We start from the raw sequence: 27740 nt of genomic DNA, 5'->3' as shown, positions 1-27740 counted from the left end.
CTCAGTGGTAAGAGTGCCATCCCAGTATCATAAAGTCCTGTTCAATCCACAGTACTGCAAACTCTCACTTTTCTCCGTATGCCCTATCCCATTCCCTGCCTCCCATAGGTTACCATTTTTAATTAATTTTTCTTTTGTCCTCCTTGCTTTCATTTTTCTCAAAAATGCCAATAGCTTTACATATTCTTATTTTTTCTCTCATACAAAAGGTGACAGGTGTTCTTTATCTTGTCTTTGCCCCTTTAATGATGTGCTTTGAAGAGGTCATTCCCATTCAATACATATAAATTATCTTGAGTCTTTTTTGATTACAGAGTATTCCATTATATGAATTCTTTTTCCTGTTATATTTTTTGCTAAGAATGATATTAATGGGGACTCTGTAACTAATCTGTATGATGGAAATAATCCTTGAGAATATGAATAAATGGACACAGGTACAATACTCCAAGACAGGAAAGATTAATGATGTGAAGATATCAGTTCTGAAAATAATTCATAGGTTTATTGTAATTCTACTTAAAATACCATTAGGCTTTAAAAATCATGGCATTTGAAAATTCACCTAAATATATGTCTAAACTCCATGGTAAAGCTCTGGGGAAAAAAATGGAATGAATATTTAGGAATCTAATGATAAGAGATTAAAACATAATGAATTTATAACAAACAGTTGTACTAACCCCAGGAGAAAATGATCAGTGGGAGAATAACCCAGAAATGAAACCTGTTGGTAATAGAGATTTAGTATATAATCAAAGAAGTACACGTATCCATAGGGAAGAGAGGGTTATTTCAAAATGGTGTTAATATAACTCTAATTTGGAGTAACATTTAGGTTTTTAAAATATATACTAAAATAAGTTCTGGATGGATTAAATAATTACATAAAGACAAAGATTTTAATTGTGTGCTGATTGAATATAAGAAATAAGCTTAGAATTAGAAAAAAATTTAAAAAGATGGTCAACAGAGTACATAGACTACATAAAAATTTGACTTTTATATCATCCAAAAGTATAGCCAAAATGAAAAAAATGTAGACTGGGGAAAATATTTGTTGCAAATTTCCAAGGATTTTAATATTCTTATATATGATACCCTTATGCAACATATATGTAGATATGCAACAAGACTGGATAATAAAATAAGAATGTTCAACAAAAACAGACATGAAAAAATTTTACATGCAAATTGAACTTCTACCAGGACCTTGATCAACCATTAAATTAGTAGCAACTCCCTTGCTGGCCAGACTTAGGTGCAATGATTAGATGCATAAATTGCTAATTGTCTTATATCTAAAACAGCCAAGTGAAAAGCACCTTTGTGGACTCAGAATGTCATTTACTGGTAGAGTATTTGCCTAGTATGCTCAAGGCCCTGAGTTTGATCCCAACGTTGCAAATGCAAAACAAAAACCGGAAATGTTATGTCTCAAGTTTCATAAAAATAACCATACTCGATTCTGAACCTCAAATTCATCACCTAAAAAGGGTACTTATATCTTTTCTTTATGATTGTTGGATAGATTAACAATACCAGATGGTAACTGTTAATAAACTTAATGTTCTGTGCACATCACATCTGGAATAATTTATCAGTCATTTACAAGCAACCAGAAATCTCAGAGGCAAACAACTAAGGTTTGTTTCTCACTTATATATTACTTATAGTTGCAGGTGGCTGTGGCTTTGCTGTGTTCTCTTACCTCTGGGGTCAAGGCAGAGGGTAAAGAAAGACAAAACACAGGATGGCTTTTAAAGGTCTGCTGCAAGTTATACACTTCCACTCACATTTCTTTGAGTGGAAGGATAATGTTGGTTGCACTGGCAGTGTAATCCTCCCATGGGGGTGGACAATACAGAAGGAAATCCTATATTTTGAACAAATAATACAGGTTATAATAAAGTATGTTCAGTTTTAGCCATCACTTTAAAAAAAAGCATGTAATAACCAGGGGTATGTCTAGAAGAGAAGATCAGGCTAGTGATCATTTGGAATATGTGGGAAGAGAGGTGATATAAAGGAGGGGCACATTAAGGCTCTCTAGATATTGAAGAATGGCTATCACTGAATAGTGAGATTAGGCCAGTTCTGTATGGCATCAATGGGTAGAAGCTACAACACTATATATTTTGATTTAGTATAGGGGCATAAGTAGAAAAAGGAGCAGACAAGGAAATTGTTGATTGTTTTAAATATGTTACTTATTTTCTTCAAAATAACCCTGTGTGTCTGTGTTATATAAATATCAGAGGAAACAGATTCAAAGTGTGTAAGTACTTAAGGTCACATGGCAAATAAGTGACAAACTGGTTGTGGTCCAGGTCTGTGTAATCTCTTTTCTTTCTAATATATTTTGCTATTCTCTATTTGGCTGTAAGCTTTCTTTCTTTCTTTTTTTTTTTTTTTTTTTGGTGCTGGGGATCGAACCCAGGGCCTTGTGCTTACAAGGCAAGCACTCTACTGACTGAGCTATCTCCCCAGCCCTGTAAGCTTTCTTTCAATTAAACTATTCATCAACAGCCATCTTCTTCCTGACAAAGTAATGGCTACTCCTCCTCTGTCTTCTCATGTCTAATGAAGAATAAATTAAAATGTTGAAGGGAAGGTTGGATTCTAGATCAGTGGTCTGCAAACTTACTGATCAAATGTACCCCTCAGCAAAATCTTAGGCATATGCCATATGTGAAAAAATATTAGCCTGCTTTTCAGAGAACAAAATTGAAGTTCAGAGGAATTACTATTGTACTAATATCATGTATGTTAAAAACAGAAAAAATAGAAGTTTAAAAAGGTTACAGTTTTGCATAAAATTCTAGAGTTTTTTGTAAATTAGATTTTATGTAAAATGGAATGTAACACTTACATTTTTATGCTTCAATGTTCTACAGATATTTTTTCCTGTATCCCTATGAACTGTCTCTTGTATCCTCTGTAATGCACACTGCAAATACTGTTGGTTGTTTTGAATGATTTTGTAAGACTACTTACAGTACGAAAATTCAGTGACTTTTTTTTTTTTTTTTTTCAGTCTGAATTTTTCTGGAAGGGTTAATGATAGCCTAACTCACTTTAGAAAAGTATTTAATTTTATTTTTGTAGTGCTGAGAATTGATCCCAGGGCATCATACGTGCTGTGTAAGCATTCTACCACTGAGCTACAGACCTAAGTCCCAGAATGATTTCTAGATAACTATCTAAAACCAAAACTATAAAGTTCTTACTGGCATTTATAGCAGGAATTAAGCCTGAAAACCACAGTGTGAAAACCAATTTTCTAAATAAATAATAGCAAACTCATGAGCATTACAATCTTATGTAAAGAGAAATGAGACTTACTGTTAAGTAATAAACCTGATTTCTATGTGTGGCACAAGAAATATTCTCATTATTTTAGCCATAATCTCTTTCTAAGTCAGTTTTTAACAAACTTACTATAGTCCTATATTCTAAAATGAATCTGAAATTTTGCCTAGAGAATGTAAATTTTTGTACTGGGAAATTACTTAAGCACTGTTTTATAATGGAGCCAAAAATTTAAATTAGTCTAAGCTTATTGGATAGAATCTTCTTGGAAATATATCCTCAGAAAAGCAAAGGAGCTAGTAACATTGCTGACAGAGGGAAATGTTTTCTTTCCTACATTCTGACCCTTAGTTATTGGCCATTACCTGGTTGACACTTTACAATTAAGATAACCTTTTCTGATTAGCAGCTGATTCATGGTGACAGATTCTTTTGGAAAAAGCCTTCTCAGCACATAAAGCAGAACACAAATCTGGGCTTGAAGAGATACTCATAATGGTGCAGGGGTACACACCTGTAATCCTAGCGACTAGGGAGGCTGAGGCAGGAGGACCACAAGTTCAAGGTCGACCTCAGCAATTTAATGAGACGCTATCTCAAAATATAAAAATTTAAAAGCACTAGAGATGTAGGTCAGTGGTAGAGAGCCCCTGGGTTCATGCCTCAGTATCAAGGGGAAAACAAACAAATTGAGATGGAAATTTTAGATCAGGGCACCTTTCCATTTGTTTTGTAATTGATATTTTTGTAGTTTTTTTGAGTGTGTGGTGAGGAGGGGGAGTTGGTATCAGGAATTGAACTCTGGGGTATTCAATCACTGAGCTACATCCCCAATACTATTTTGTATTTTATTTAGAGACACAGTCTCACCAAGTTGCTTAGCAGTCCCTTGCTTTTGCTGAGGCTGGCTTTGAAACTCAAGATCCTCCTGCCTCAGCCTCCCCAGCTGTTGGGATTACAGGCATGTGCCATTGCCCCTAGCTTATACAATTTTTTGGTTTGTGCTTTGTTGTTGTTTTGTTTTGTTTTTTTGGTACTGGGGATTGAATTTAGGGACGCTTAACGACTGAGCTACATCCCCACCCCTTTTTATGTTTATTTAGAGACAGGGTCTTGCTAAGTTGCTGAGACTGTCTTTGAACTTGCCATCCTCCTGCCTCAGACTCCTGAGCCCCTAGGATTACAAGTGTGTGCCACCACATACAGATTTTTAGGTACAACATAATGCAATTTGGGTGGCAGTTGTAAAGGAAGTGCTGCTTGCAAATAGGATCAAACCCAGTTTAAGCAAGAGATTGAAATAGCCAACTTCAGTTGCTTTTCCAGCATATCTTAAGCGGCCACAGGCCAGGAACTCCTCCTTGGTAATAATACTTAGTGATCTCTTTATTCTAGAAAATTTCCCTGGAAAAGGACCATTTAAATAGTTTAATCTGATATTTCTTAAATTTTTGTATTCCTTTTACTCAAACAATAAATAGTCCTTCAGTGCTTCTTTGTGCCAAGCGATGAGGGAACATGCTATGTTTGCGGGTGTTTATATGTATGCATATATGTATACATGTGTATATATGAACATATATATATGTACACGTGTATATACACACACATGTATATACATGGAAAGCCAATAGAACTATAGTTGATTACACAGCATAGTTTATTTTATTTTTTACTTGTAAACAGAAATTTGTTTCTCAGGATCTAGAGACTGGAAGTTCAGGATCAGGGTGTCTGGTGAGAGGTATCTTCTTGGCCCCAAACTGACACCTTCTCCTTGTGTTTTCATATAGTGGGAAGAGCCAGCATAGTTTAAGAGTCCCTGCTCCAGCCTATTTGCTTGATGTTTTCTCTTTCCCTTTGCTCTGCCCCTCTGTCCCTTCCTTTCTTTATCTCTTTCCTTCCCTTGTTATAATTCTTTTCTTTTTTTGAGTTAATAATAAGCAAACTTTGAAGTCATCATCAAAGAATAGGATAAACTATATATGATATTTATTGTATAAAACTTGTATGATATAGTTAAACAGGAGATGATAAAACTCTTCATTTGCCTTAAATATTGAATGCCATCTTGCCATGGCAGATCCCAAAACAAATATTGTTATAATTCATGAATCATGAATCTTTAAATGGGCTTATTTTAAGTAAATTAAATATCAGTATGTTTTTATACATGTTCTTTATGGGTGCAAACATTTATATGATCATTTTTTATTAGTTTTTCTTATTTTCCGAGTTCTAATCAATGTATTGTTTTTGACATTAATTGTTTTTATACCTTTCTGTTTATTATATTACAATAGCTTACTTCTTATTTTTTGGTGCTTTAATTATCTTGGTATCTAAATTCTAGAATGTGTTCCAGTAAATTAAAGACCTGTGTTTTTTGCTATTGTCTTTTGCATTGATGCTTATAATTAAAATTATAATTCTTGTCTTCTTTAGCATCAGACAACAGTCAGCGCTTTCGAGAAACCTGTTTTGCATTTGCATTGACACCACAACAAGTACAGCAAATCAGTAGTTCCATGTAAGTTGTCTTAAGGTATAACTTGCAGTTTGGTCTTTGATAAAGTGATTTTTAAAAGCAATTTATTGGGTAAGTTAATGTTGGTTGTCATACAAAAAAATTAGTGTTGAAAATATTATTGCAGTCTGTTACTTTAAGAATAGTTATATCTCTGATAATTTGAAGAACTTTTCTGGAATAATAGTATCTTTGAATCTGCTTTCTTGTGCATATTTTGAATATAACTGTAATTCTTATTCTATTTTAGGGATATTTCTGGGACCAAATGTGACTTCACAGTGCAGGTCCAATTAAGGTACAGTGTTGACTACAGTACATAGTCAGAGTTTAAAAGATTATGTCCCCTGAAGATTAATTTAAAAAATTATCTGATTTTAATAAGTATTGGAAATAGTGGGCATAGATATTTGGGTAAGGAAAACAGTCTCTTCTTAAGAGTTATCCTAATATTTATCTAATTTTAGATTTTAGTTTAGCAAGTAGTGTATTACATATTTAACTACTTTTCTCCACCTTGGTTAACCCTAATTGAGAAGCTAGCTAATGATATTTTTAAATATTATAGTGGTCAGTTCTTCAAAATATCCACTCTTAGGAGAGGAAGGGTCTTACCTGCATAAGAGGCAAAATTGTAGATAAGAAACTAGAACTTGAATTTGCAGTATCCCATGAACTTACAAACACCAAATACTGGTTTGTCCTGTAGATTTTAAATTATTAATTTGCATGTGTTTTGATTTAAAACCCATATGAGGCATCTCTCAAGTTTTCAGTGGTGAACAGAAAAATTTCCACTGTGAGTTCACAGCTGCCCCTTAGTTTCCTTTTTTTAAGATCAATCATTTCATTCTAGAATTGCCAAGAAATTTTTATATTAATCCCTCTCTTATTTGTATAAACCATTTTTATGCTGCTCTAATTATTCAATGACTGTCAGTGTACAGTATATTCCACATTGTTTTTGTTGAAGTGGGACATAGAAGAGGAGATGTTTTTTTCCTTTGGCAAGCTATTTTCTCTATATTATGGGGAAGATAAACAGCTTAGTCTCAATAACCAGATACTAAGTTCAATGTACAAATTATACAGTAGTAGGTCAGGAAGGAGATTAATGTAAACACTCACCCTGCACTTCATGGAGCAGTGTGAAAACCTCTGATCTAGGCTTTAAAATAGTAAGTTAAAAACAGTGAAAAACAGAAGAGAGGTTTGAGTCGAAGATTTGAGAAGGGATATGCTATGCTTATTAGCTTTAAAATTATTTTTAAGTTTTTAGAATTTATGCTATAAAACAAGTAGACAGCCGGGTGTGGTGGTTGCAGGCCTTTAATCCCAGCTATGGGGAAAACTGAGGCAGAAGGATCACAAATTCAAGACTAGTCTGAGCGACTTAGCAAGACCCTGTCTCAAAATAAAATTTTTAGAAAGGTCTGGTGGTATACTTCCCTGGTAGAGCACTTGCCTTGATTCAGTCTGCAGTATGGGGTAGGGGGTGTATGTGAAAATAAAAAGCAATATATGATAGAACCTTACCCAAGTAGACTAGTGATAATCTTAGTTTTGGAAGGCACTTACAAAAATGATTCTATATAAAAGGTATACTGTATCCTCTCTCAGGGAAGACTATGATAAAGACTGAACAAAGTATAAAATTCTGATGTCTTCGTTATCATTTAGGAATTGCTGCAGTCTTCTGTACTACCTGCCTTAGCCATTTACTTTATATTTTATGTGACATTATCCTTTAAAAAAGTTGTTTCAGGGGCTGGGGTCATGATCAGGGGTAGAGTGCTCGCCTAGCACATGTGAGGCATTGGGTTCGATCCTCAGCACAACATAAAAATAAATAAATAAAAGATATTGTGTCCATCTAAAACTAAAAAAAAAGTGGTTTTTCCAACTGTTGCATGGAGCTTTATCCCTTTCTTCTTAATACCTTCTACTCCAAATGCATACATACTTGGAACTAAGTAGTGCTACCTTTTCTTTCTTTTATCTGTTTTGCATAATTGAAGTGTAGGTTCCCTTTCTCCTGAGGAAAGGATCCTAAGACCAAACTAAAGCTTGAAACTGTAGTGCTAGAATAAAAGATGTAGTTACTATTTTACATTAATACACATACCTTCTTTAAAGCAGCAACAAGTATGGTTCATATTTTGAAAGAAGGTCATCTTTCTAAAATAAATCAACTGTCAAATTCAGAGAGTACAAGGGAATCTTTTTCCCCTATTATTCTTTTATTTTATTTTTATTATTTTCACATTTTTGGGTGCATTGTAGTTGTTCATAGTAATGGAATTTATTGTTACATATTTATAATATAATAATATAATTTGGCCAGTATCATTCCCTAGCACTTCCCCCCTCCCTTCTTGCCACCCACTCTTTGGGTTAGTAGAGAAAAGGGTTTCTCTACTAACCTTCCTTTGATTTTTAAGAGATCCAACCCACGTTTTATTTTGTTTTGTTTCTTTTCTTCTTCTTCTTCTTCTTTTTTTTTGTTCTTGTTGTTACTGGGAATTGAACCCAGGGGCACTTAACCTTTGAGTCACATCCCCAGCCCCCACCTCTTTTTTTTTTTTACAGACTGCATTTTGATTCATTATACACAAATGGGGTACAACTTTTCATTTCTATGGCTATACACTATGTAGATTCACACCATTCGTGTAATCATACATGTACACAGGGTAATGAAGTCTGTTCAGTCCACTATATTTCCTTCCCCCACCTCCTCCCTGCCTCATTTCCCTCTACACAATCCAAAGTTCCTCCATTCTTTTCTTACCCCCCTTTTTCCTTTTCTTCTTTAACTTCCAGTATATGACTCTTGACCTTCTGAGTTTGACTTATTTCGCTTAATATAATGCTCTCAAGTTCCATCCATTTTCCTGCTAATGGTATAATTTTATTTTTTCTTTATGGATGAGTAAAACTCCCGTGTGTGTGTGTGTGTGTGTGTGTGTGTGTGTGTGTGTTTGATTCTTTGTGTTTTAATATAATAGTCTTCATCTCATCCCCTCCCCCAGTGGCTAGGCCAGCAACACCAATGTATTATTTAAGTTCAGAATATATACCTATTTGTTCTCATTATAAATGTTTATCTAAACAGTGGTGAATTGCTTGCCTAGCATGTGTAAGGCACTGGGTTCAAAATTCTCAGCACCACATATAAATAAATGAATAAAATAAAGGTCCATCAACAATTAAAAAAATATATATGAATAATCCTTTAAAAAAAAGATTTAAGGTCAATATTTTCTCTTTTAGATACCTAGGCTATTTTCAATGAACCCAGGGGCATTAAACCACTAGCCACATCCCTAGCCCTTTTTATTTTTTTATTTTGAGATAGGCTCTCATTAAGTTGTGGAGGCTCCCCTTGAATTTGTGATCCTCTTGCTTAAGGCTCCAAGTTCACTGGTATGCACCACCACGCTTGGCTGAAACTTTCTGCTATTATTCCCTTTTTATCTTTTTCTCCTTCAGTTTGTTTGAGTGGTTTAGATTTCACTTTTTACCTCATGGAATAGGAGTCAAGTACTCATGTAAATTATTATTTTCCTATAGCTTTAGACAGCCAGGGTTCATGTTTTAAATTTACCATGCTTTGAAGTAATTGGAAACCATAGCATCCTTTTACTTTTGCAGTATAAAAATCTAGCCGTAATGGAAAGTCCTGCTGGAGATGGTTCTGTGAGTTTGATGTCTGTCTGCTAAGTGTATTTCTAAAAAATCATATAGATCAGTAATTCTTAAAACTTTTTTATGATCTGTAATCCCTTTGAGAATCTGTTAGAAGCTATGGATTGTCATCCCACAAAAATGGACCTATGTATGTACTCATAAAATTTAAGTAGAAAACTTTCTTTATTTTGTGAACCACACCCACTCACAGATTCCATGACTGGCAGGTTAAGACCTCACACCAGAGATGTTTAGAGAGAATATGTTTGCAAATGATGAATATTTCAGATTTCAGAGATAGGATTCCCCTCACCATGTAACAGAGGTGCTGTGAGCATTCTGTAAAAGTGGAATGAATCTCAGGTGTATAACGGGAATAGGAATTAATAATGAATAGATGTCTTTAATAGCAAACAAATAATTTGTATCTATATAAGAGTGAATAGAGTGACAATTTACAAATTATATAGTTATCCTTGTTTTCCCCCAAAGATTATACATTTAATTTAGATATAAATGTTTTTGTGAGTTCCTGAAATATTATTCTAAATTCATGTAGCTATAACACAAATGTTAATTATTCAACATCTTCAGTTCTTAAGAAATAAATGAATACTTTGACTTACTAGACAGAACTTATTCCTAAGGATAGGACCTTAGTCCTAGGTATAGCATTTTTAGTGTTTTCTGCTGAGAACCAAAAAACCTTTTGTAGACAGATTTCAGAAATACTTCTTAGAGATCTGTAATGCACATGAACCTATTTAAAACCAAGAAGTTCTATATTATATGAGTTTAATTCAATTGTTTTGAATCAGAATTTCTTAATTTTATTCAACTACTGAGGCTTTTCCTTCTTTTTAACACCTGTTGATACCTGAACAGCTAGCACTCCTTAGAACATGCTTAAACAATAACAGTTATCAGGAAGAGAACTTCAGGGTGATAGTTGTGATTGTTCCGTCTGATAGTCAACAATTATTTATAATTAACTTTTAAAGAACTTGAGTGGGGGCCTAGGGGAGCCAATTCCTTAGGTCCCTCATCAAGATTCTTTGTATAGCCCAGCTTGGCACACACCTGTAATCCCAATGACTCGGGAGGGTGAGGCAGAAGGATCATAAGTTCAAAGCCAACCTCAGCAACTTATCGAGGCCCTAAGCAACTTAATGAGACCCTCTCTCTAAATCAAACATAAAAAAAGCTGGCGGTGTAGCTCAGTGGGTTCCATTCCAGTATCAAAAACAAAAACCTTTTTATAGCTTTTGACTCCCTGAAAACTTAACTACTTAATAATTGTTGACATTACTGTTGGCCTTACTGATAACCTAAACAGTCAATTAACACTTTTTACTATCATAGATAATTTACTTGAGGGACAGAGATTAGTATCACAGGGTTATTATTATTATTTTTTTCTTTTCCAATCACAGGGCCTTTGTTTGTGTGTAGTGTGTGTAGTGTTGAGGATTGAACCCAGGGCCTTGTGCTTCCAAGGCAAACACTCTACCAACTGAGCTATATCCCCAGCTGTCACAGGGCTTTTTAAACAGACACCAGACACTTGAGCTCACTACAGTAGCAATAGGAGGTACCTACAAAATTATTAGACCAGTGTAGAATGTACTAGAGTTAATTTGTACTTGTGATTTGATACTGCATCTTCATGTGTGTTTACTTTCTTTTGACTGAGTGTGGTACCATGTGTGAAGTCTGTTAATGTGCATAAATTTTGATTAATTTTAAATTTATAATAGATTTGTATATATTTTATTGTCATAAATGATAAAATAGACAATTACCTACCTTTTTTTTTTTTTTTTTTTTTTTAACTTTTAAATTTTTTGGTAGTACTGAGGATAGAACCCAGGGAGGACCTTGCACATGCTAGGCAAGCACAGTACCACTGAGCTACATTCCAGCCCATTTTATTTTATTTTATTTTAAGATAGGCTCTTGCTATGTTTCCCAGGATGAAATATTTACATGTAGATATTTAAATAACCTATTTAATTTGGGGGTGGGGTACCAGGGATTGAGACAGGGATGCTTAACCTCTGAGTCATATCCCCAGCCCTTTTAATTTTTCATTTTGAGAGTGGGTCTTACTGAGTTACTTATGACCTTGCCAAGTAGCAGGGATTACAGGGCTGTGCCACCATACCCAGTTATCTACATATACTTTAGGCCTAACTTTTTCTTAAAAAAATTTTTTTTTTTACATCTTCAGGCTGCTTGATTTGTTTGTGAGTTTGTTCAGATTGCCACAAGTCTCCAACAATATCAAAAGTAAAAAAAATAAGAATTGGCATATAAGTAGACCCTTGCAGTTCAAACTCGTGTTGTTCTAGCACCAACAGTATTGTAATCCTGTTCAAATATGCCTTTTCATTATGTGAAATGTCCAGTGTTTTTTTTTTTTTTTTTTTTTTTTTTTTTTTTTTTGCGGTACTGGGGATTTGAACCCAGGGCCTTGTGCTTGAGAGGCAAGCACTCAACCAACTGAGCTATATCCCCAGCCTGAAATGTCCAGTTTTTAGTTTTCTCTTTTTTGTTGTTTTTAAGTTGATCAATTTGGGGTGGGAGGGGGCACTGGGGATTGAACTCAGGAGCACTCAGCCACTGAACCACATCCCCAGCCCTATTTTGTATTTTATTTAGAGATAGGGTCTCAGTGAGTTTCTTAGTGCCTTGCTTTTGCTGAAGCTGGCTTTGAACTCTCGATCCTCTTGCCTCAGCCTCCCGAGCTGCTGGGATTACAGGCATACGCCACCATGTCTGGCTAAGTAGATCATCTTTTAAGTTAGCTGTTGAACAAACGATTAATTATTTTATCCCTTAATAAAGGAAGTTAAATTTGATCTTTATTATTTAGGTTTTGTTTATCTGAAACCAGTTGTCCACAAGAAGATCACTTCCCACCCAATCTTTGTGTGAAAGTGAATACAAAACCGTGCAGCCTTCCAGTAAGTCCTAAAACCTTCATGTTATTTTAAATATATGTTATCAACATAACTATCAATAAGTCATCACAGCTGTTGTTAATTATAGTTTTTCATTAGGAAAATATTTTTATTTTGGATATTTTTGCAACTGGCTACAACACTTGCACCAATTATGTTACACTTAGAAGCTATGACAGCTATGGAGACAAAGTTTAGGATTTAAAGTTGGGTGTAGTAGCTTTGGTGTTGTGTTGGATGTTAGGGAGAATTTTTTTCAACAAAATCTCAACAAAGTCTATGGGTAAAATGGAGATTTGAATAGTGTTGTTCCTTAGCCAGGGGAGGAGGGTGGGAACTGTACATACTGATCTAAGCTGATTCTTAAATTTGAGAAATTTTGAATTTCTGTCACTAATATTTTTCTCAGGCTTATTAAGGTGGTTTAGAGAACCATAAAAATGTTCACTTTCTTTGTAATGAAAACATTAATATTTTCTCACATATAGTTTGTAGGATTATTTTTGGTGGTGGTGTTTGCTTTTTTGTTTTTAAGAAATGGAATTTTTGAAATGACTGTGAAAATGATAAGTAGAAATAAACTGTATTTCTTTCTTAGGGTTATCTTCCACCTACTAAAAATGGTGTGGAACCAAAGCGACCCAGCCGACCAATTAATATCACCTCACTTGTCCGATTATCCACAACAGTACCAAACACCATTGTTGTTTCTTGGACTGCAGAAATTGGAAGAGTAAGTGAATATTTGTTTTTACCTGATTTTTACATTTTAAGAAATGGTTAATCACCATGACTCCCTGAGTTTACATATAGATGATATTGTAAAATGAGTTGCAAAAGGATTTTTGTCTCACGATGAATTTTCAGTGTATTCCCATTTGAAAATTGGGATCATTATCAAATGTTTTATCACTTGATCCTTTCACTCAGCAATTTTTCATAGTTGCCTTGTGTTCCTGTGTTATTACATATTCTTCTGTATTTTAAATTTCTGCATCTTATTTCGGTATAATATGCCATTATTTAGCATATTCCCTATTGTTGAACACTTGATTTATTGATTGATTTATTCCTTGTCTTTCAGTGAATAGCTGTTATCTAGTGTAACTATAATCCAGTAGCTACCTTGTAATTATCGTGTGCACACACAAGTCATAGTTTCCTCATAGTAAATTATCAGAAGTGGAATTGCTGAGTCAGTGAGCATGCCGAATTTTTTATTTTTATTTGTATGCCATCAACACTTATTATTATCTTTTTAATCTTTTAAAAAATCTTTACCATCATTACCATTCTAATTAGTTTCCCTATTTTGGGGGGTAGGGGGAGGCAGTAGGGATTGAACCCAGGGACTCTTTACCACTGAGCTATGTCTCTGATCCTTTTTGTTTTTCGTTTTGAGACAGGGTCTTACTCAGGGAGACTGGCCTCAAACTTGAAATCCTCCCACCTCAGCCTCCCATGTCCCTGGGATATATAGGTGTGCAACACCACACCTGACAGTCCTCTTTTGTTACTGAGATTGAACATGTTTTATGGCTGTAACTATATTTTAAAATTGTATTCATGTCTGTTTCTCTTAATATTCTTTCCTTACTGTCTCTTGAGTTTTTCATATATTAAGAATTAACTTGTCTTCTCGTGTTGCAAATATTTCCAGTTTCTTAGCCTTTTGTTTTAATCTATATAATTATTTAATGTATAAGAGGGCTGGTAGAGTACTCAGTCGGTAGAGTGCTTGCCTTGTAAGCACAAGGCCCTGGGTTCAATCCCTAGCACCAAAAAAAAAAAAAAATGTATAAGAGATGGACATTATCATAGAACTAAATCTTAACCAGTTTTTCACTTCGTAGTCTTTTCCCCTTCCCATGATGCTTAGTCTGTCTGCCTTTTCCAAGCTCATGTAAATTAACATTAACTAAACTTCTAGACTCTTATGGTTTCATGTTTTACCTTTAAATATTTAATCCATCTTAAATTTATATGCCATGTGAGATAAAAATTTTCATTTTTTAGTTATCCAGTTCTAACACCAATAACTAAATACTGATTTTAAAGTCACCATTGTTGTATATTTAATTTTTATATATCCTGGATGTGTTTCTGAACAACTTGTGTATTATTTCTTAGTGTAGCCTTCATTTTCTGGGACAATTTTCAGAAAATTGCAGTTTTTAAATATATTGTAGCTTCATAACATTAAGTCAGTTCTATTTTAAATTTATCCTTGGTTTACTGTGGTTATTTTATGGTTTATTACAGGGCTCTTAGAACTGGAGAGAGGTCAGAAAGGGCTTCTCTAAGGAAGTAGTGACCAAACCAAGAGCTGAGAAAAAGGTAGCAATCAGTTAGGTGAAAGGGTCAGAGGAAAACCACCTTACGACAGCCCAGTGGTGAGGGTGAACCTATTTTTTTCTAAAAGCTGAAGAGGAGCTACTGTGACTAGAACACTGAGAACAGGAAAGAGCAACATAGTAGGTGGGCCTGGAGCTATAAGAGTGCTAAACCATGCAGGACCTTATAGGTAATGTTAAAGTTAAGGATTTTCTCTCTCTCTTTTACATATATAATTTTTTTTGTAGTTGTAGATGTACAGCATGCCTTTATTTTGTTTGCTTATTTTTATGTGGTGCTAAGGATTGAACCCAGTGCCTCACTTATACTAGACAAGTGCTCCAGCCCAAGGATTTTCTCTTTTAAGCTGAATGTTTATAGGGCCATATTTCTGTTTAGAAAAGTTTCTTCAGAATGGTAAATAGTTTGAATGAAGGCCAGAGTCACACAGAGATCAGCTGTTGGGAGGCACCTATTACAGAAGTATTAGTGAGGGAGATAATATCTTAGCCTAGAGTGCTGGCAGTGAGGATGGAGGTAGGGGGATCTGTAGGACTATTTGATGGGCTGGAAGTATGGAAGAAGAGAAAGGGCAGATGACTCCTTGGTTGCTGACTTGGGTAACGAGGCAAATGGTAACACATCGAGGTAGAGGAAATCTTGGAAAAGGACTGAGTTTAGGTATTTTTTTTTTGTTTTGCTTTGGAGGAGGGGGCATTGGAGACTAGATAGAGAAAACAATGAGTTCAATTTTGAAACTTTTGAGTTTGAGTTGGTTTAAGATATCCTAAATAGGCAATTGAGCAGATAGGCTCAGAGGATAGGTTGGGTTAGAGAAAAATAAAAATATGTGATTCATCTGCATATTAGTGGTTATTGGAACTACATGGATAGGATTGACATTGTTTAGATGAAATATATCAGGTGGGAAGAGAAGAATGCCTAAAACCTATCCTTGAGGAACTGTAACATTTAATACTGAGTGAAGAAAATGAACTTGCACAGGACGTGGGGAAACAGTGGCAGTGGGGCAGGGTAGAGGGTAGATATAAGAAGTCAAGAAAAGAGGGAGATGGTTAACATTTCTGAGCAAGTGTTAAGAGGGCAAGTATGGTAAGCCAGATTGTGATAAGCTGGAGGTGAGGGAGGGGAGATAATGAATTATAGAAGTGTAATTTTGAAAGGAAATAAAGGTGAACTGGAGGGAGATGCAAGTTTGTTTGTTTTAATGGGAGAGTCTTTAATGTGTTAAGATGATGGTAGGGAACTTCTTCAGAGTAAGACATTAGATGTACAAGAGAAAGTAGGGATAATCAATAGTGAATTGCTTAATTGGAGAAGCTCATGGTAGCTTGGACAGACAGCTTCTTTAATGACGATGGGAGGATTGAGTGAGTGTAGGAGAGGTGAGTTCTGATTTAATGACTCCCCTTATATATAACGTAAGACAGGAAGTGTGAGGTAAGTTAGCTGAAATAAGAGAAATAAAGGCTTTGAGGAGAGGGGAAAGGTGGAAAAGTGAGACAAGTTCCCCTGTGTTACTCTTTTTTCTACGTTTTTTTCTTCCACTTGAACTGTGAATTACTTTCATTACATTTCCTCTCCTCCACCTCCACCTCACATCTTTCTGAGAGTTTGAGCGAGATTTCTTTAAAGTTACAAATCAAGTTAGGGAAAATTTTTATTTACAGCAGTGAGTAATGTATCCATTCTAGGAACTATATTATTTTTCATTTATTCAAATCCTCTTATGTTCCTAATTTAATAGGTTTAATAGGTATCTTCCTATAAATCTTGCATATTTTTGTTAATTTCTGCTAGTCATTATTATTATATCTATTGTCAACAGATCTTTTTTCCTATCACATTTTCTTAAGTATTCAATGTTTATAGTACTGGGGATTGAACCCAGGGGTGCTATACCACTGAGCTACCTCCCAGCTGCTGTTATTTTTTATTTTGAAACAGGGTCTCACTAAGTTGCTCAGCCGACTTTGAATTCTCCTGTCTCAGCTTTCAAAGTGCCTAGTATTACAAGGATTTGCCACTGCCCCTGGCTGCTGTTGTTGTTTTAAACTAGTTATTTTTTTTAATATTTATACCTAAATTCATATATTGGTTCCATTGGATTTTTAGATGCTTTCTTAGTATTTCCAGGTAGACAGTTTTGAATTTGAGATGTATCATTATACAAGTAATGGTAATCCTAATACTATGCCATTATTTCTTGGTCTACTGGCTAGAACTTTTGGAATAGTGTTAAATAACATTGGTGATAGTGAACATATTTGACTTGTTTTTATGTTAATGGGAATATTAGCTACTATTACAAAGTTAAGTATTATAATGGCTATTAGTATTTGATAGAACTTGATTATTATCAATGATTATTTCTGTATTACTCTTTTACTGGGTTTCTTTGTTAGAAATAGATTTTGGATTTTACAATCTTTTTGACATCAGGGTAATATTATTTCCTTTGATTAATTTACATGTCACCAATAAGTGTTTAAATCCTTGTAAGTGTTCTACTTTTAGTGTATCTTAAGAGCTCCTTCCCTGCCCCCTTTGGAAGAGAGTATTGAAAACGTTTTGTTTTGTTTTATTTTGTTTTGTGTGAAAAAAGTATAGCCCACAGAGGAAGAATGGGTGTGCTTTCAGTGAACTCTAAAGAGGTCTGAAACTGTGGGAGATGAGGGACTGTGGTTGTTGAGGTACAGTGCTGGAGGAGCGGGGCGGGGAGATGCTTTACCATGGCCATGGGAATGCTCTGGAACCTCAGAGCCTGGGAGGTCTACAAGTGTGAAACCTTTCTTTTGAAATAAAATATTGAGAAAAATTAAATCTTTTCCGTAACCGGAAAGATAACTGATGAGAATGTTTTTAGATCCCTATTTGAATTTAACCTGTAAAGATACTCTTAATAGTTCATGTAAACACTGTTTTGCAGATAATTTTGTCTGATTGGTTGCCATTGATAAATGTTATAAATAGACTTTTCCAGAGAAAGTGAGTGGGAGATCTAGCACAGTGCCTGAAGGAAATAAGTGAACTGTATTGTAAATTGTTATCTACCTCAGAGTAATCACTGCATTTAGCGTTTATTAAAACTTTTATTATTTGTAGAGAAATTACATAGCTGGTATAAAGGACATATAATGAATAGACTATTTTAATTAAGGAGAAAATATCTTTTGAATTTATGAAAAAGCAGTAGATAAAAACAATAATGTAATACAGTTATATATCAGTAGTTGGAGCTAGGTAGTACTTTGAAGGGTTGACAGGAACCCTTATCTACTTATCTACTTATCTACTTATCTACTTAGAAGAGGGACTATGCTGCTGGTTAAGTTTTGGGGATTTTTGCTGCCGAACCTCTTTATATGATACAAAATTTAATTCCCTACTGTCAGTACAAGTGACATTTGTTAATAACTGACATTATTTTTGCAGCTTTTTTTATTATTCTTCTCCATTTGGTTACATGTTTCAACTAGAGTGAACATACCTTTTCACTGAACTTCTTGTTGTGGTTTTACTTGATCTCTTCTTAAATATTTATATGAAGCCTTAGGGTAATTCCAAGTTCTGAAGATTCAAGCTGTCAGTACAGAATTTCACAGTGTTAATTAGCATTTCTCCAGTTTCTATTATACTTGAAGAATTAAGCAAATAAGTCATAGTGCTGAATAAAGGGTTTTTGCTAAAAAGAAGCTTATCTGTTTTATATTAGATTGGTATGTTACATGCTGTGAAATTAGGGAAGTTTTAAGGTTACTTGTTCCTCACAATATTAATATTGTGAGATTTACTAATGAAAGAAAATTTATTTTTGACATTTGATTTTTTTCCCCAGGAAATGTGCAGTATGTAAACACAGATAGGTTTCTGAATTCTAAATAAAAAAAATCAAAGGCTGGGGTTGTAGCTCAGTGGTAGAGCACTTGCCTAGCATGAGTGATACACTGGGTTCAATTCTCAGCACCACATATAAATAAAATAAAGGTCCATTGACAACTAAAAAAATATTTTAAAAAAGGAAAATTGACCTACCAGGGTGCTATAGAATATTTTCTCTTGCTGCTAAGAGAAATGCATTTTCAGTAGCGTGAAAGTCAATGAAAACTGGCATATGAATTGGACTAGTTAGAAGGTTGAAAACAAATAGGATGTGTGAAACCAGGAATTAAGAGATTGATACTGGCCTTGATCATTAATTCTCTTGTTCCGTCCCTAACTTTTCTTCTTTGTTTCTAGTGCCTGCTCTGTCACCAAGCAGTTACATGATCATAAGCAGATTATATAATCTTTTTGTGCCTCAGCAGTTTCATCAAACCTTCACCCAGAATAGTCCCTATCCTATCTATTTCTCATAGCCTTCTGCAGAATTTAAATTAAGTACGTGGTATATGTTAAGATGCTCTGAAAACTATAGCTACAAAATAAAAGATGGTAGCAGTTATTTTTTCTTTTGCTTCCCTTCTAGTCTTTTGATCTTCCTCTTGATTCCAGCTCCAAACGGAAAATGATACTTCTTATTTAGATCTCTTCCATAAGTCTCTGTCCTCTTTTCTTCCTCTTATCTAACCATGTGCCCTTCATTCAGCCTTGGCTTTTCTGTATTCTTTGTTCCCTCCTCCCACTACCATCTCTGGGTAGTCCCTCTGGTGGTAATTTACCAACCAGCAGCTCCTATTTGAAAGCCTTCTTTATCCCTGTGCTTCTTGGCCCAAGTAGAGTCTTTTTAAGAGCTAGTTGAAGACATAGAGAGAGGTTAAAAGGTATAGACTAGAAAGCCAATTTCATTTATAATTTTTAATAACTACTATTTTAGATAGACCTATTACCTGTTATATGTTGGTTTGATCATATCATGAACGTCTTAATGGCCTTAGTTTGTATTTCCCCTTAATAGTGTTCTGTCATTGGTTTCAAGTATATGTAGTTAGGTAATATAGAAGCATGACAGATCTGTGTTTAAATTGTAGGTTTGTTACCTAGAATATATAGTTTGTTACTTGAAAGTTATAAAATTAGGCAGGTTCTTTTCTTCTTTATACTTTAGTTTTCTTATCTACAAGGATAAAAGTTTATGACCACCTCAGCAACTTTTTGATCGGGATTAAATGAATCATTACTCATGAAAACACCTAAGATGGTGCTTGACACATAGTAGGTGTTTTAGGAAGTATTAGTTTCTTTCCCTATTGCTGTGGGATTAAAATAGATGTATTATTTACTTACATATGTTGTTTTCTACATCTTTTTTTTTTTTTTTTTCCAGACCTATTCCATGGCAGTATATCTTGTAAAACAGTTGTCCTCAACAGTTCTTCTTCAGAGGTTACGAGCAAAGGGAATAAGGAATCCGGATCATTCTAGAGCTTTAAGTACGTATGAAAAACTTATTTCATTTATGGCAGCCACACTATTTTGTTAAAGGTTAGAATAGTGTTTTCTCAACTTAAGAAATATTAGCATTTGTTCCTTTACTAGAGCCTATTGAAAAGGATTAAAAACACTTGAGAACCTTGTTTTGTGAGCTTGTAAAACCAGACCTAAGAATAGTTTTAATGTTTGTATTGTATCACAAACTGTACCTATGATCTGTATTTTACTACAACTTCATAAAATAAATATTTAAGGAATTTTAGGAGATAGAAAGAAAATCCCAGCATAAGTTTCAAGAAAATTATTTTAGATTCAGGAAATATGTACAGAGTTATATAAAGACTGTATGTCTGCATTACCAAAGTAAAAAGAAACAGTGGGGTGATGGCAACAGTAGTGAAGTGGGTTCCATCAGTAATCAATTATGTGGCTTTGGGCAAGTTACTTGTTGTTGAGTTTCTTAATCCTCATGTGTAACAAGAGATTTCTAACAGGTGATTTCCAAACCTTTCCAAAGTCTGGGCTCATAGGTATGAATTATTAGATGGTTCATTTTGACATGTTGAATTTGGAATGTAAGCAAGATCTACAAATGGATTTACTGGCCTCAAGTTTTGAGGTCAGTGACCTTTCCAAAGAGGCAAACTAAGTTCTTCCTTTAGTCTCTGTGAGGTAGGTTCTTCAAGAACAGCTTACCATAAGGTGGTAAGGCCAGCATTCCTCTCCTTTCCTTTTGTACAATAACTTTTATTCTTTTCTCTAACCTTTTTCCTTATCAGAGTAAAAGATTCCACTACTCCTGAATAACAATATACCCTTTAGATCAATGAAATATTTTCTATTTTGAAAGGGACCTTTAAAAAATACAATTAACCAGGTATGATGGCCCCTGTAGCCACAGCTACTTGGAGACTGAGGCAAGAGGATCATTTGAACCCAGGAGTTCTGTAGTTAGACCGTGTCAGCATATAATCCTGAGTCAAAGGGGAACATTCATTGGCAGATGATGGAGATCTAGAATAATAATGCTATTTTAGGATCTGGGGATGTCCTTTGGCAGAGACAAGGAGATAGCACGGGTCCTGAAAGTAGAGAAGGGCTAGACATCTGTGTTGAAAGAAAGTGGGAGAGAGGAATTCCCCAATCCCCATTCTTACTAAAGTTATTCCTGGTCATTCCATTGACAGTCTTCACACTTGCCTCACAGTGCTAGATTGTCAACTAGTCAAAAACAATATGAATTTGTGAACCTGTGTGGAAAAGAGAATACGGAGAAACTTGGCAGATAAACTGTTGTATTTAATAATTAAAAATAAATAAATAAATAAGGCAAGTAAGTGTCTGTACAGACTGTTGACCCTTTTCCACTTGTAGCTATAGCACCACCTGGAGGGAAGGGTGATAAGGAGAGCTGGAATTTTATTTTCTCCAGGAAACCACTGTTAACACTATTAAGCAGCAAAACCTGCTTACTGAAAAGCTGTTTCTTTTCATCTCTAATATACTGCTGGATGTGGAAAGTACTCACATATTTAGGGAGATTTTTGTGGCTTTTTATATCTTATCTTCATATTGACCAGAGGAACAAATGGAACATTAATTGAATACCACCAGTAAAAAATTTATTGTAATTGACTACAAGTTGAAGAAATAACTTTGCCAACAAATTAATTGTGTACTTAAAATATTGTTTAAAGCAATTTGACAGATGAAAATGTCAGGCTGGAGTGGACACAGTTGCGCATGCCTGTAATCCCAGTGTCTCAGGATGCTGAAGCAGGAGGATCACAAGTTCAAAGCCAGCCAGCTTCAGCAAGACCTCTCTCAAAATAAAACATAAAAATGGCTGGGAATGTGGCTCAGTGGTTTAATCCCTAGTACCCCACCCCACCCCCGAAAAAAAAAAAAAAAGAAAGAAAATATCAGGTGGGCATGGTGGTGCAACTCAGGAGGCTAAGGAGGATTGCAAGTTTAAGGCTAGCCTCAACAACTTTGTGAGACACTGTCTCAAAATTTAAAAATCAGAAAAGGTCCAGGTATGTAGCTCAGTTGTTTGTAAAGCACCCCTGGGTTCAATTCCCAGTTACCTCACCCCCCAAAAGAAAATTACATCTCAGATATTTTTGAAGAATTAAATTATTTATAGATATGTTCATTATACCTTATAAATAAATTCTATTGGGGGCTGGGGTTGTAGCTCAGTGGTAGAACACTTGCCTAGCACGTGTGAGGCACTGGGTTTGATTCTTAGCATAAATAAATAAAGAAAGAGAGAGAGAGAGAAAGGAAGGAAGGAAGGAAGGAAGAAAGAAAGAAAGGTATTATGCCCATCTACAACTAAAAGAATAAACATTCTGGTAACAGTTATATTTGTTTAGTCAGGGACTATTATGTGCTTGAAAAATGAAGACGATAGTATTTAGACTTTTCACAGAGAAACTCATTTTAGGATTCATTTTATTTAGTCGGTTTTTGTCTTGTGGTTTCCACTTTTGTGTTGCATTTCTCCCAACTATCACAAAACCAGCTTTTTACTAGCTCTTGGTCAAGTTCCTCTCTTTTCCACTCCACCTTTAGCAAGTTCCTTCAAGTGCTGTGTATATTTTTCTACTCAAACACTGTTGGCCCTCTCAAGCACATTGTCAGTGTAAGAACATTGGGGCTATAAGAAGTAAATTCTTTAAATTGCCCTCTCCTCAATCTTAGTGCCACCATAATTACTTTTCAATTTATATACATTTGTACCCATTCTCACTTTATTCCCTTCAGTGTCAGGAGGAAATGACCTTTTTCCTGTGAAAGTTAATCTTTTATTCATTTATTCTTCTCAATTAAGAAATTATTCTAGCTGGGCATGGTGGCACACACCTGTAATCCCAGAGACTTGGGAGGCTGAGGCAGGAGAATTGTGGGTTCAGTGCCAGCCTCAGCAAAAGCAAGATGCTAAGCAACTTGGTGAGACACTGTCTGTAAATAAAATACAAAATGGGGTTGGGGATTTGGCTCAGTGATCGAGTGCCCCTGAGTTCAATTCCTGGTTACCACCCCCCCCAAAAAAAATTATTCTAAGAGGCAGGCACAGTGTACATGCCTGTAACCCCAGCTCCCTGGGAGGCTGAGGCAGGATGATTGTGAGTTCAGGACAGCCTGGGCAACATGGTGAGACCAGCAAGTCAAAAGAAAGGAAGGCAAGGAGTGGGGGAGGGATGAGGGGAAAAGGAAATAACATAAGGGTCTACTGTGTTTGAGGCTCAGGAGAATATACTGTTAAACAAGATGCACATCATCTGTATCTCCCAGAAGTTTGCAGTCTGGTGAGAAAGACAGACATTAAATGACTACACAAGGCATTAATGAATTACAGTCATGACATGTGCCTTGAAGAATAAAGATGGGGAACTCTGTAGAGGTACAACAGAGGAATATAGTCCTCTCTGGTGTTTGTGATTCTTAAGACAAGATTGTGGTTGAGGGAGAGTTAAGCCCAAAGATGGAAAGGGTAGATGCTAAGAGAAAAGCCAGTGGAACTGGAATAGAGAGAGCAAAAAAAGGAAATGGGCAAGCATTAATTCATTTAGATGACATAAAGAGGCTGGGGATATAGCTCAGTTGGTAGAGCACTAACTTCACATGCGCAGTCCCTGGTTCAATCCCCAGCATCACAGGGGGTCGGGGGAGATGATATAAAGATAGATGATAGAAAACCATGAAGGAATTTCCTTTTTTTTGTACTGGGGATCAAACCCAGGGCCTTATGTGTGCCAGGCAAGTGCTCTACCACTTAACGACACCCCCAGCCATGTTGAAAGTTTTTTTAAACAGAGGAATGATTTTAAACACAAACATGATCAGATTTGAAGAATATGATCCTTAAATTTGAGGACTGAATGGGAGGCAAGGCCGATGTCATGAGGCCAGTTAGTAACCTACTGCAATAGTATACCTAAATGATGATGGTATCTCACGCTGTGGTAGTAATGATAGAAATAGAAGTTGACAGTTTTGAGAAATATTGAAGGGCAGAAACTGTATTGATTATGTGTGGGAGTAAAGAAAAAGGAGAGGTCATGGATGAGCTCTAGACTTCTTAAGCACCAGGTGACTTTTTAGTGCCATTTACTGAAATAGAAAACAATATGAAAATGATCAGGTTGCAGAGGAGAAATCACAGTGCACTGTTAGACTTGTGGTATGTGAGCAGTGACTAGGTGTCCAGGTATTGATGCTGAGAAAGAGTTTTATAGGACTTGGCTTCTTCACTATCTGCCCTTGTCCTGTTTCCAGTTCTCCCTCTCTATGGGTTCTTCCTGATGCCCCGCTCTGTCAAATCTCTTTCATCTTTTAAATATGGGAAAACAAGCTCCTCTCTAGTTAGAGCTCTGGTGTTTCTCCTGTTCTCATCCTAATTTCAAAAAGTAGTCTATACTTGGTCTTTGTACCTCCTTTCTACAATTATTAAGTCTTTTAACCCCCATGATTCCACTGAAACTGCTCTTGCAGATGTCACAAGTGATAGTCTGATTGCCAAATGTAATTTTTTATCTTGGGCGCTTCTGATGCATTTGTTACAGCCATTTTCACCTTGGGATTCTCTCCTCATCCTTCTCTGACCATTCTTCTTAATAAGCCTTAAGTGAATTCTTTTAAAAGTGGTGTCCTAAATGTTCGTGTTCCCTGGAGTTCCATCTTCGGCCACTTTTCTGTGTACATTTCTATAGACAATCACATCTATCCTTGCTTGCTTAAACTGGCACTAGATCCCAAATAATATATTTTCATCTCAGACCTTTACCTGAATATGATTTGTGTAGCTAACTGTGTTCACTTAAACATTCTACTAGGCTGTCTGGATTCAAATATTTGAACTGAACTGATCAAATCCTGTCAAACTGAAATATTTCTCAGATCTGTCTAATCTTATAATTGCCCTCATTTAATAAACTTTCATATTCTGTCTCTATTTAAAAAAAAAAATCTATTCTTAAATAATATGTCCCTTTCTTTTCTTGACTCTTTATAGCTCTCCCCTGGTAGCAGCCTAACTTGATTTAAACAGATCTGATCTTACCATTCTCTTCCATCCCATGGCTTCTTAACACCAGCAGAATAAAAACTCCAACTTCATTAGCATAACATTCAGCTTTCCGTGATGTGGCACTTCAAGTGTCATCTGTGTTCACTCGCCTCATACTTTACATTCCAAATATGTAATTCTTTTCTTTCCTCAGTGCTTTAGTTTTGAACTAAAGTAGTAATGATAGAAATAGAAGTTGACAGTTTGAGAAGTAATGAAGGGTACTGAAGGTTTGTGTCATGACTACCCCCTTTGCCTAGCTACAGTTATCTTTCAGGTTTTGCTTTTTCCAGGAGGCATCCGAGAAGGAACCTCTAAAACACCTGACTTTTGGTTAGCTTCTTGAACAACTTCCATCAGAGCATGTTAGAGATGACTTTGAGTCTAAATTATGAGTTCCTTCATCCTCTACTATGAGTTCATTTGGGCAGGAGTTTAATCATCATATTATTATCCTTGTTTTAATTTCTGTAGCTTCGCGCAGTACCTGCACATAGTAGATTCTCAAATTTTGTTAACGTTAACTAATAAAACTGGAGCTAGAGTAAAAATCAGGTCCAGGTGTGTCTTTCCTTGCCTATAAGATGAATATTGAGCTTAATATGTTTGGTTGTTTACAACCTTAAAATTCTGAAAGGCAGAATTAAAATACTCAGATATTAATGAAGGATAGAAATTATTTTTAAACAATAACAATTGCATCTAATAGATATTTAATATCAATAGTACTAATAGAAAAATCTGTGGTGATGGAAATGTTCTATATCTGCACCATTCCATATGGTAGTCATCAGCAGCATGTGACTATTAAGCACCTAAATGTGACTAGTACAACTGAGGAACTGAATATTAAGTTGTATTTGAAATTATTTAATATAAATTTAAATACAACCTCATATATCTAATTCAAAAACAAGATTACTTTTAAATATGGCTAAGCTATAGCTTTACTATAGGTCACATAATAAAATACCATTACCACTGCAGAGCATAATAACAACAAAACCTTAACTCCTACAACGATTTCCCATGTTTCCACGATTCATTTGATTTAATTTTTGTATATTGTATAGGTAAGGTCATTCCCCTCTCCTCATACATATCCAATTATTCCAATAATATATATGTATCCAGTTGTTCTAACAGTACTTATTGAAAAGATTATTATCCCCATTTAATTACTTGGGTACATTTGTCAAAACTAACCCCAGATACATGAATCTGTTTCCAGACTCTTCTTTTCCATTGACCTGTATGTCTATCCTTATGGCAAACCATAATCTTAGTTCTTATAGCTTAATGGTAAATCTTGAAATCAGATAGAGTCCTCCAACTTTATCTTTTTATAAACTGTTTTGATTACTATAAGTCTTAATATGTAAAATGGTCATAAATAGTGACCATATTCAGTTTATTTCAAGAATACTAAGTTAATTCAGCATTTGAAAGTCAATCAGTAAACATTGCCTTCTCAAAAAACTGAAAAGAAAAATCATAGTCCTCTCTGTAGCTACAGAGAAGCTAGTTGGCTAACAACATCTTATTCATGGTAAAACTCAGCAAAATAATGTGAGAGTATTTGCAAAAAGCTTACAGATAATATTTCACAGTTAATGGTGAAAATTAATTTGAATGCTTCACTCCTAAGATGGGGAGGAAGGTAAGGATGTCAGCTCTCAGCATTGCCCTGGAGATCCCAGCCAGCACAATGATGCAAGGGAAAAAAAAAAAAAAAAAAGATTAGAAATGATGAACTAATTATTGCCTTTATTTGAACTAATTATTGTCTCTTTTTTGTGTGTGCAAATGATCTTATTGTCTACATTAAAAAAAAAAAAAAAAAACTCAAAGTATCTCCAAAAAAGCTACTAGAACTATACATGAATATTAGTTGGAGAATACATGGTCAGTATACAAAGTGAATTGCTTCTGCTGGTGATGAATAATTGGAAATTAGATTTCAAAAACTGGGAACTTAGAATGATGTCCAAAAATATGAAATACTTAGGCATGCATTGCATAAAATATGTGCAAGATTTCTTTGCTGAAAACTCTGAAACATTGCTGAGAAAAATGAAAAGAAGACCTGAATAAATGGAGAGAGATTTAGAGTTCTCTAAATTCATCTGTAGATTCAGTCCATTCAGGATCTGAGTAGGATCTTTAAAAGCTGCTTTAGAAAAAAAGGATTGACTTAGAGAGGTTGAGTGTCTTAACTAAGACTGAATTCTAACATAGGGTGACTGTTGCCTCTTCTATTTCAATTTCTTTTCTAATTACTGACCACTGAGCTTTGGTTCACATAAGACTGATGTTATAATCTATGATATTGCTTCATTTAAGTGGAAGTTTAGATATGCAAAACTCAAAGTCAGCTACTCTTTCCATTGATGTGTGGAAGAAGGGTGCTGGTGAGGTGGTTGGTGAGGGCATGCACAATGGTTAG

General features: G+C 35.2%; 1 protein-coding gene across 3 annotated transcripts in view; it reads left to right on the top strand.

The window, feature by feature from the left end:
• The window catches only part of Pias1 (protein inhibitor of activated STAT 1), a 132095-nt gene that overhangs the window by 81690 nt on the left and 22665 nt on the right, over positions 1 to 27740 (top strand). For all 3 annotated transcript variants that reach the window (XM_047538532.1, XM_047538533.1, XM_047538531.1), the window contains exons 3-7: positions 5758 to 5842; positions 6090 to 6137; positions 12405 to 12495; positions 13091 to 13225; positions 20114 to 20219. In XM_047538532.1, coding sequence (XP_047394488.1) covers positions 5758 to 5842; positions 6090 to 6137; positions 12405 to 12495; positions 13091 to 13225; positions 20114 to 20219 — 465 coding nt within the window. The remainder of the gene's footprint in view (positions 1 to 5757; positions 5843 to 6089; positions 6138 to 12404; positions 12496 to 13090; positions 13226 to 20113; positions 20220 to 27740) is intronic.

The sequence above is a fragment of the Sciurus carolinensis genome, chromosome 2 (genome assembly GCF_902686445.1).
Source record: "Sciurus carolinensis chromosome 2, mSciCar1.2, whole genome shotgun sequence".
NCBI lineage: Eukaryota > Metazoa > Chordata > Mammalia > Rodentia > Sciuridae > Sciurus > Sciurus carolinensis.
The sequence above is the reverse complement of the archived record's forward strand: the minus strand, read 5'-3'. Positions and strand labels throughout refer to the sequence as shown.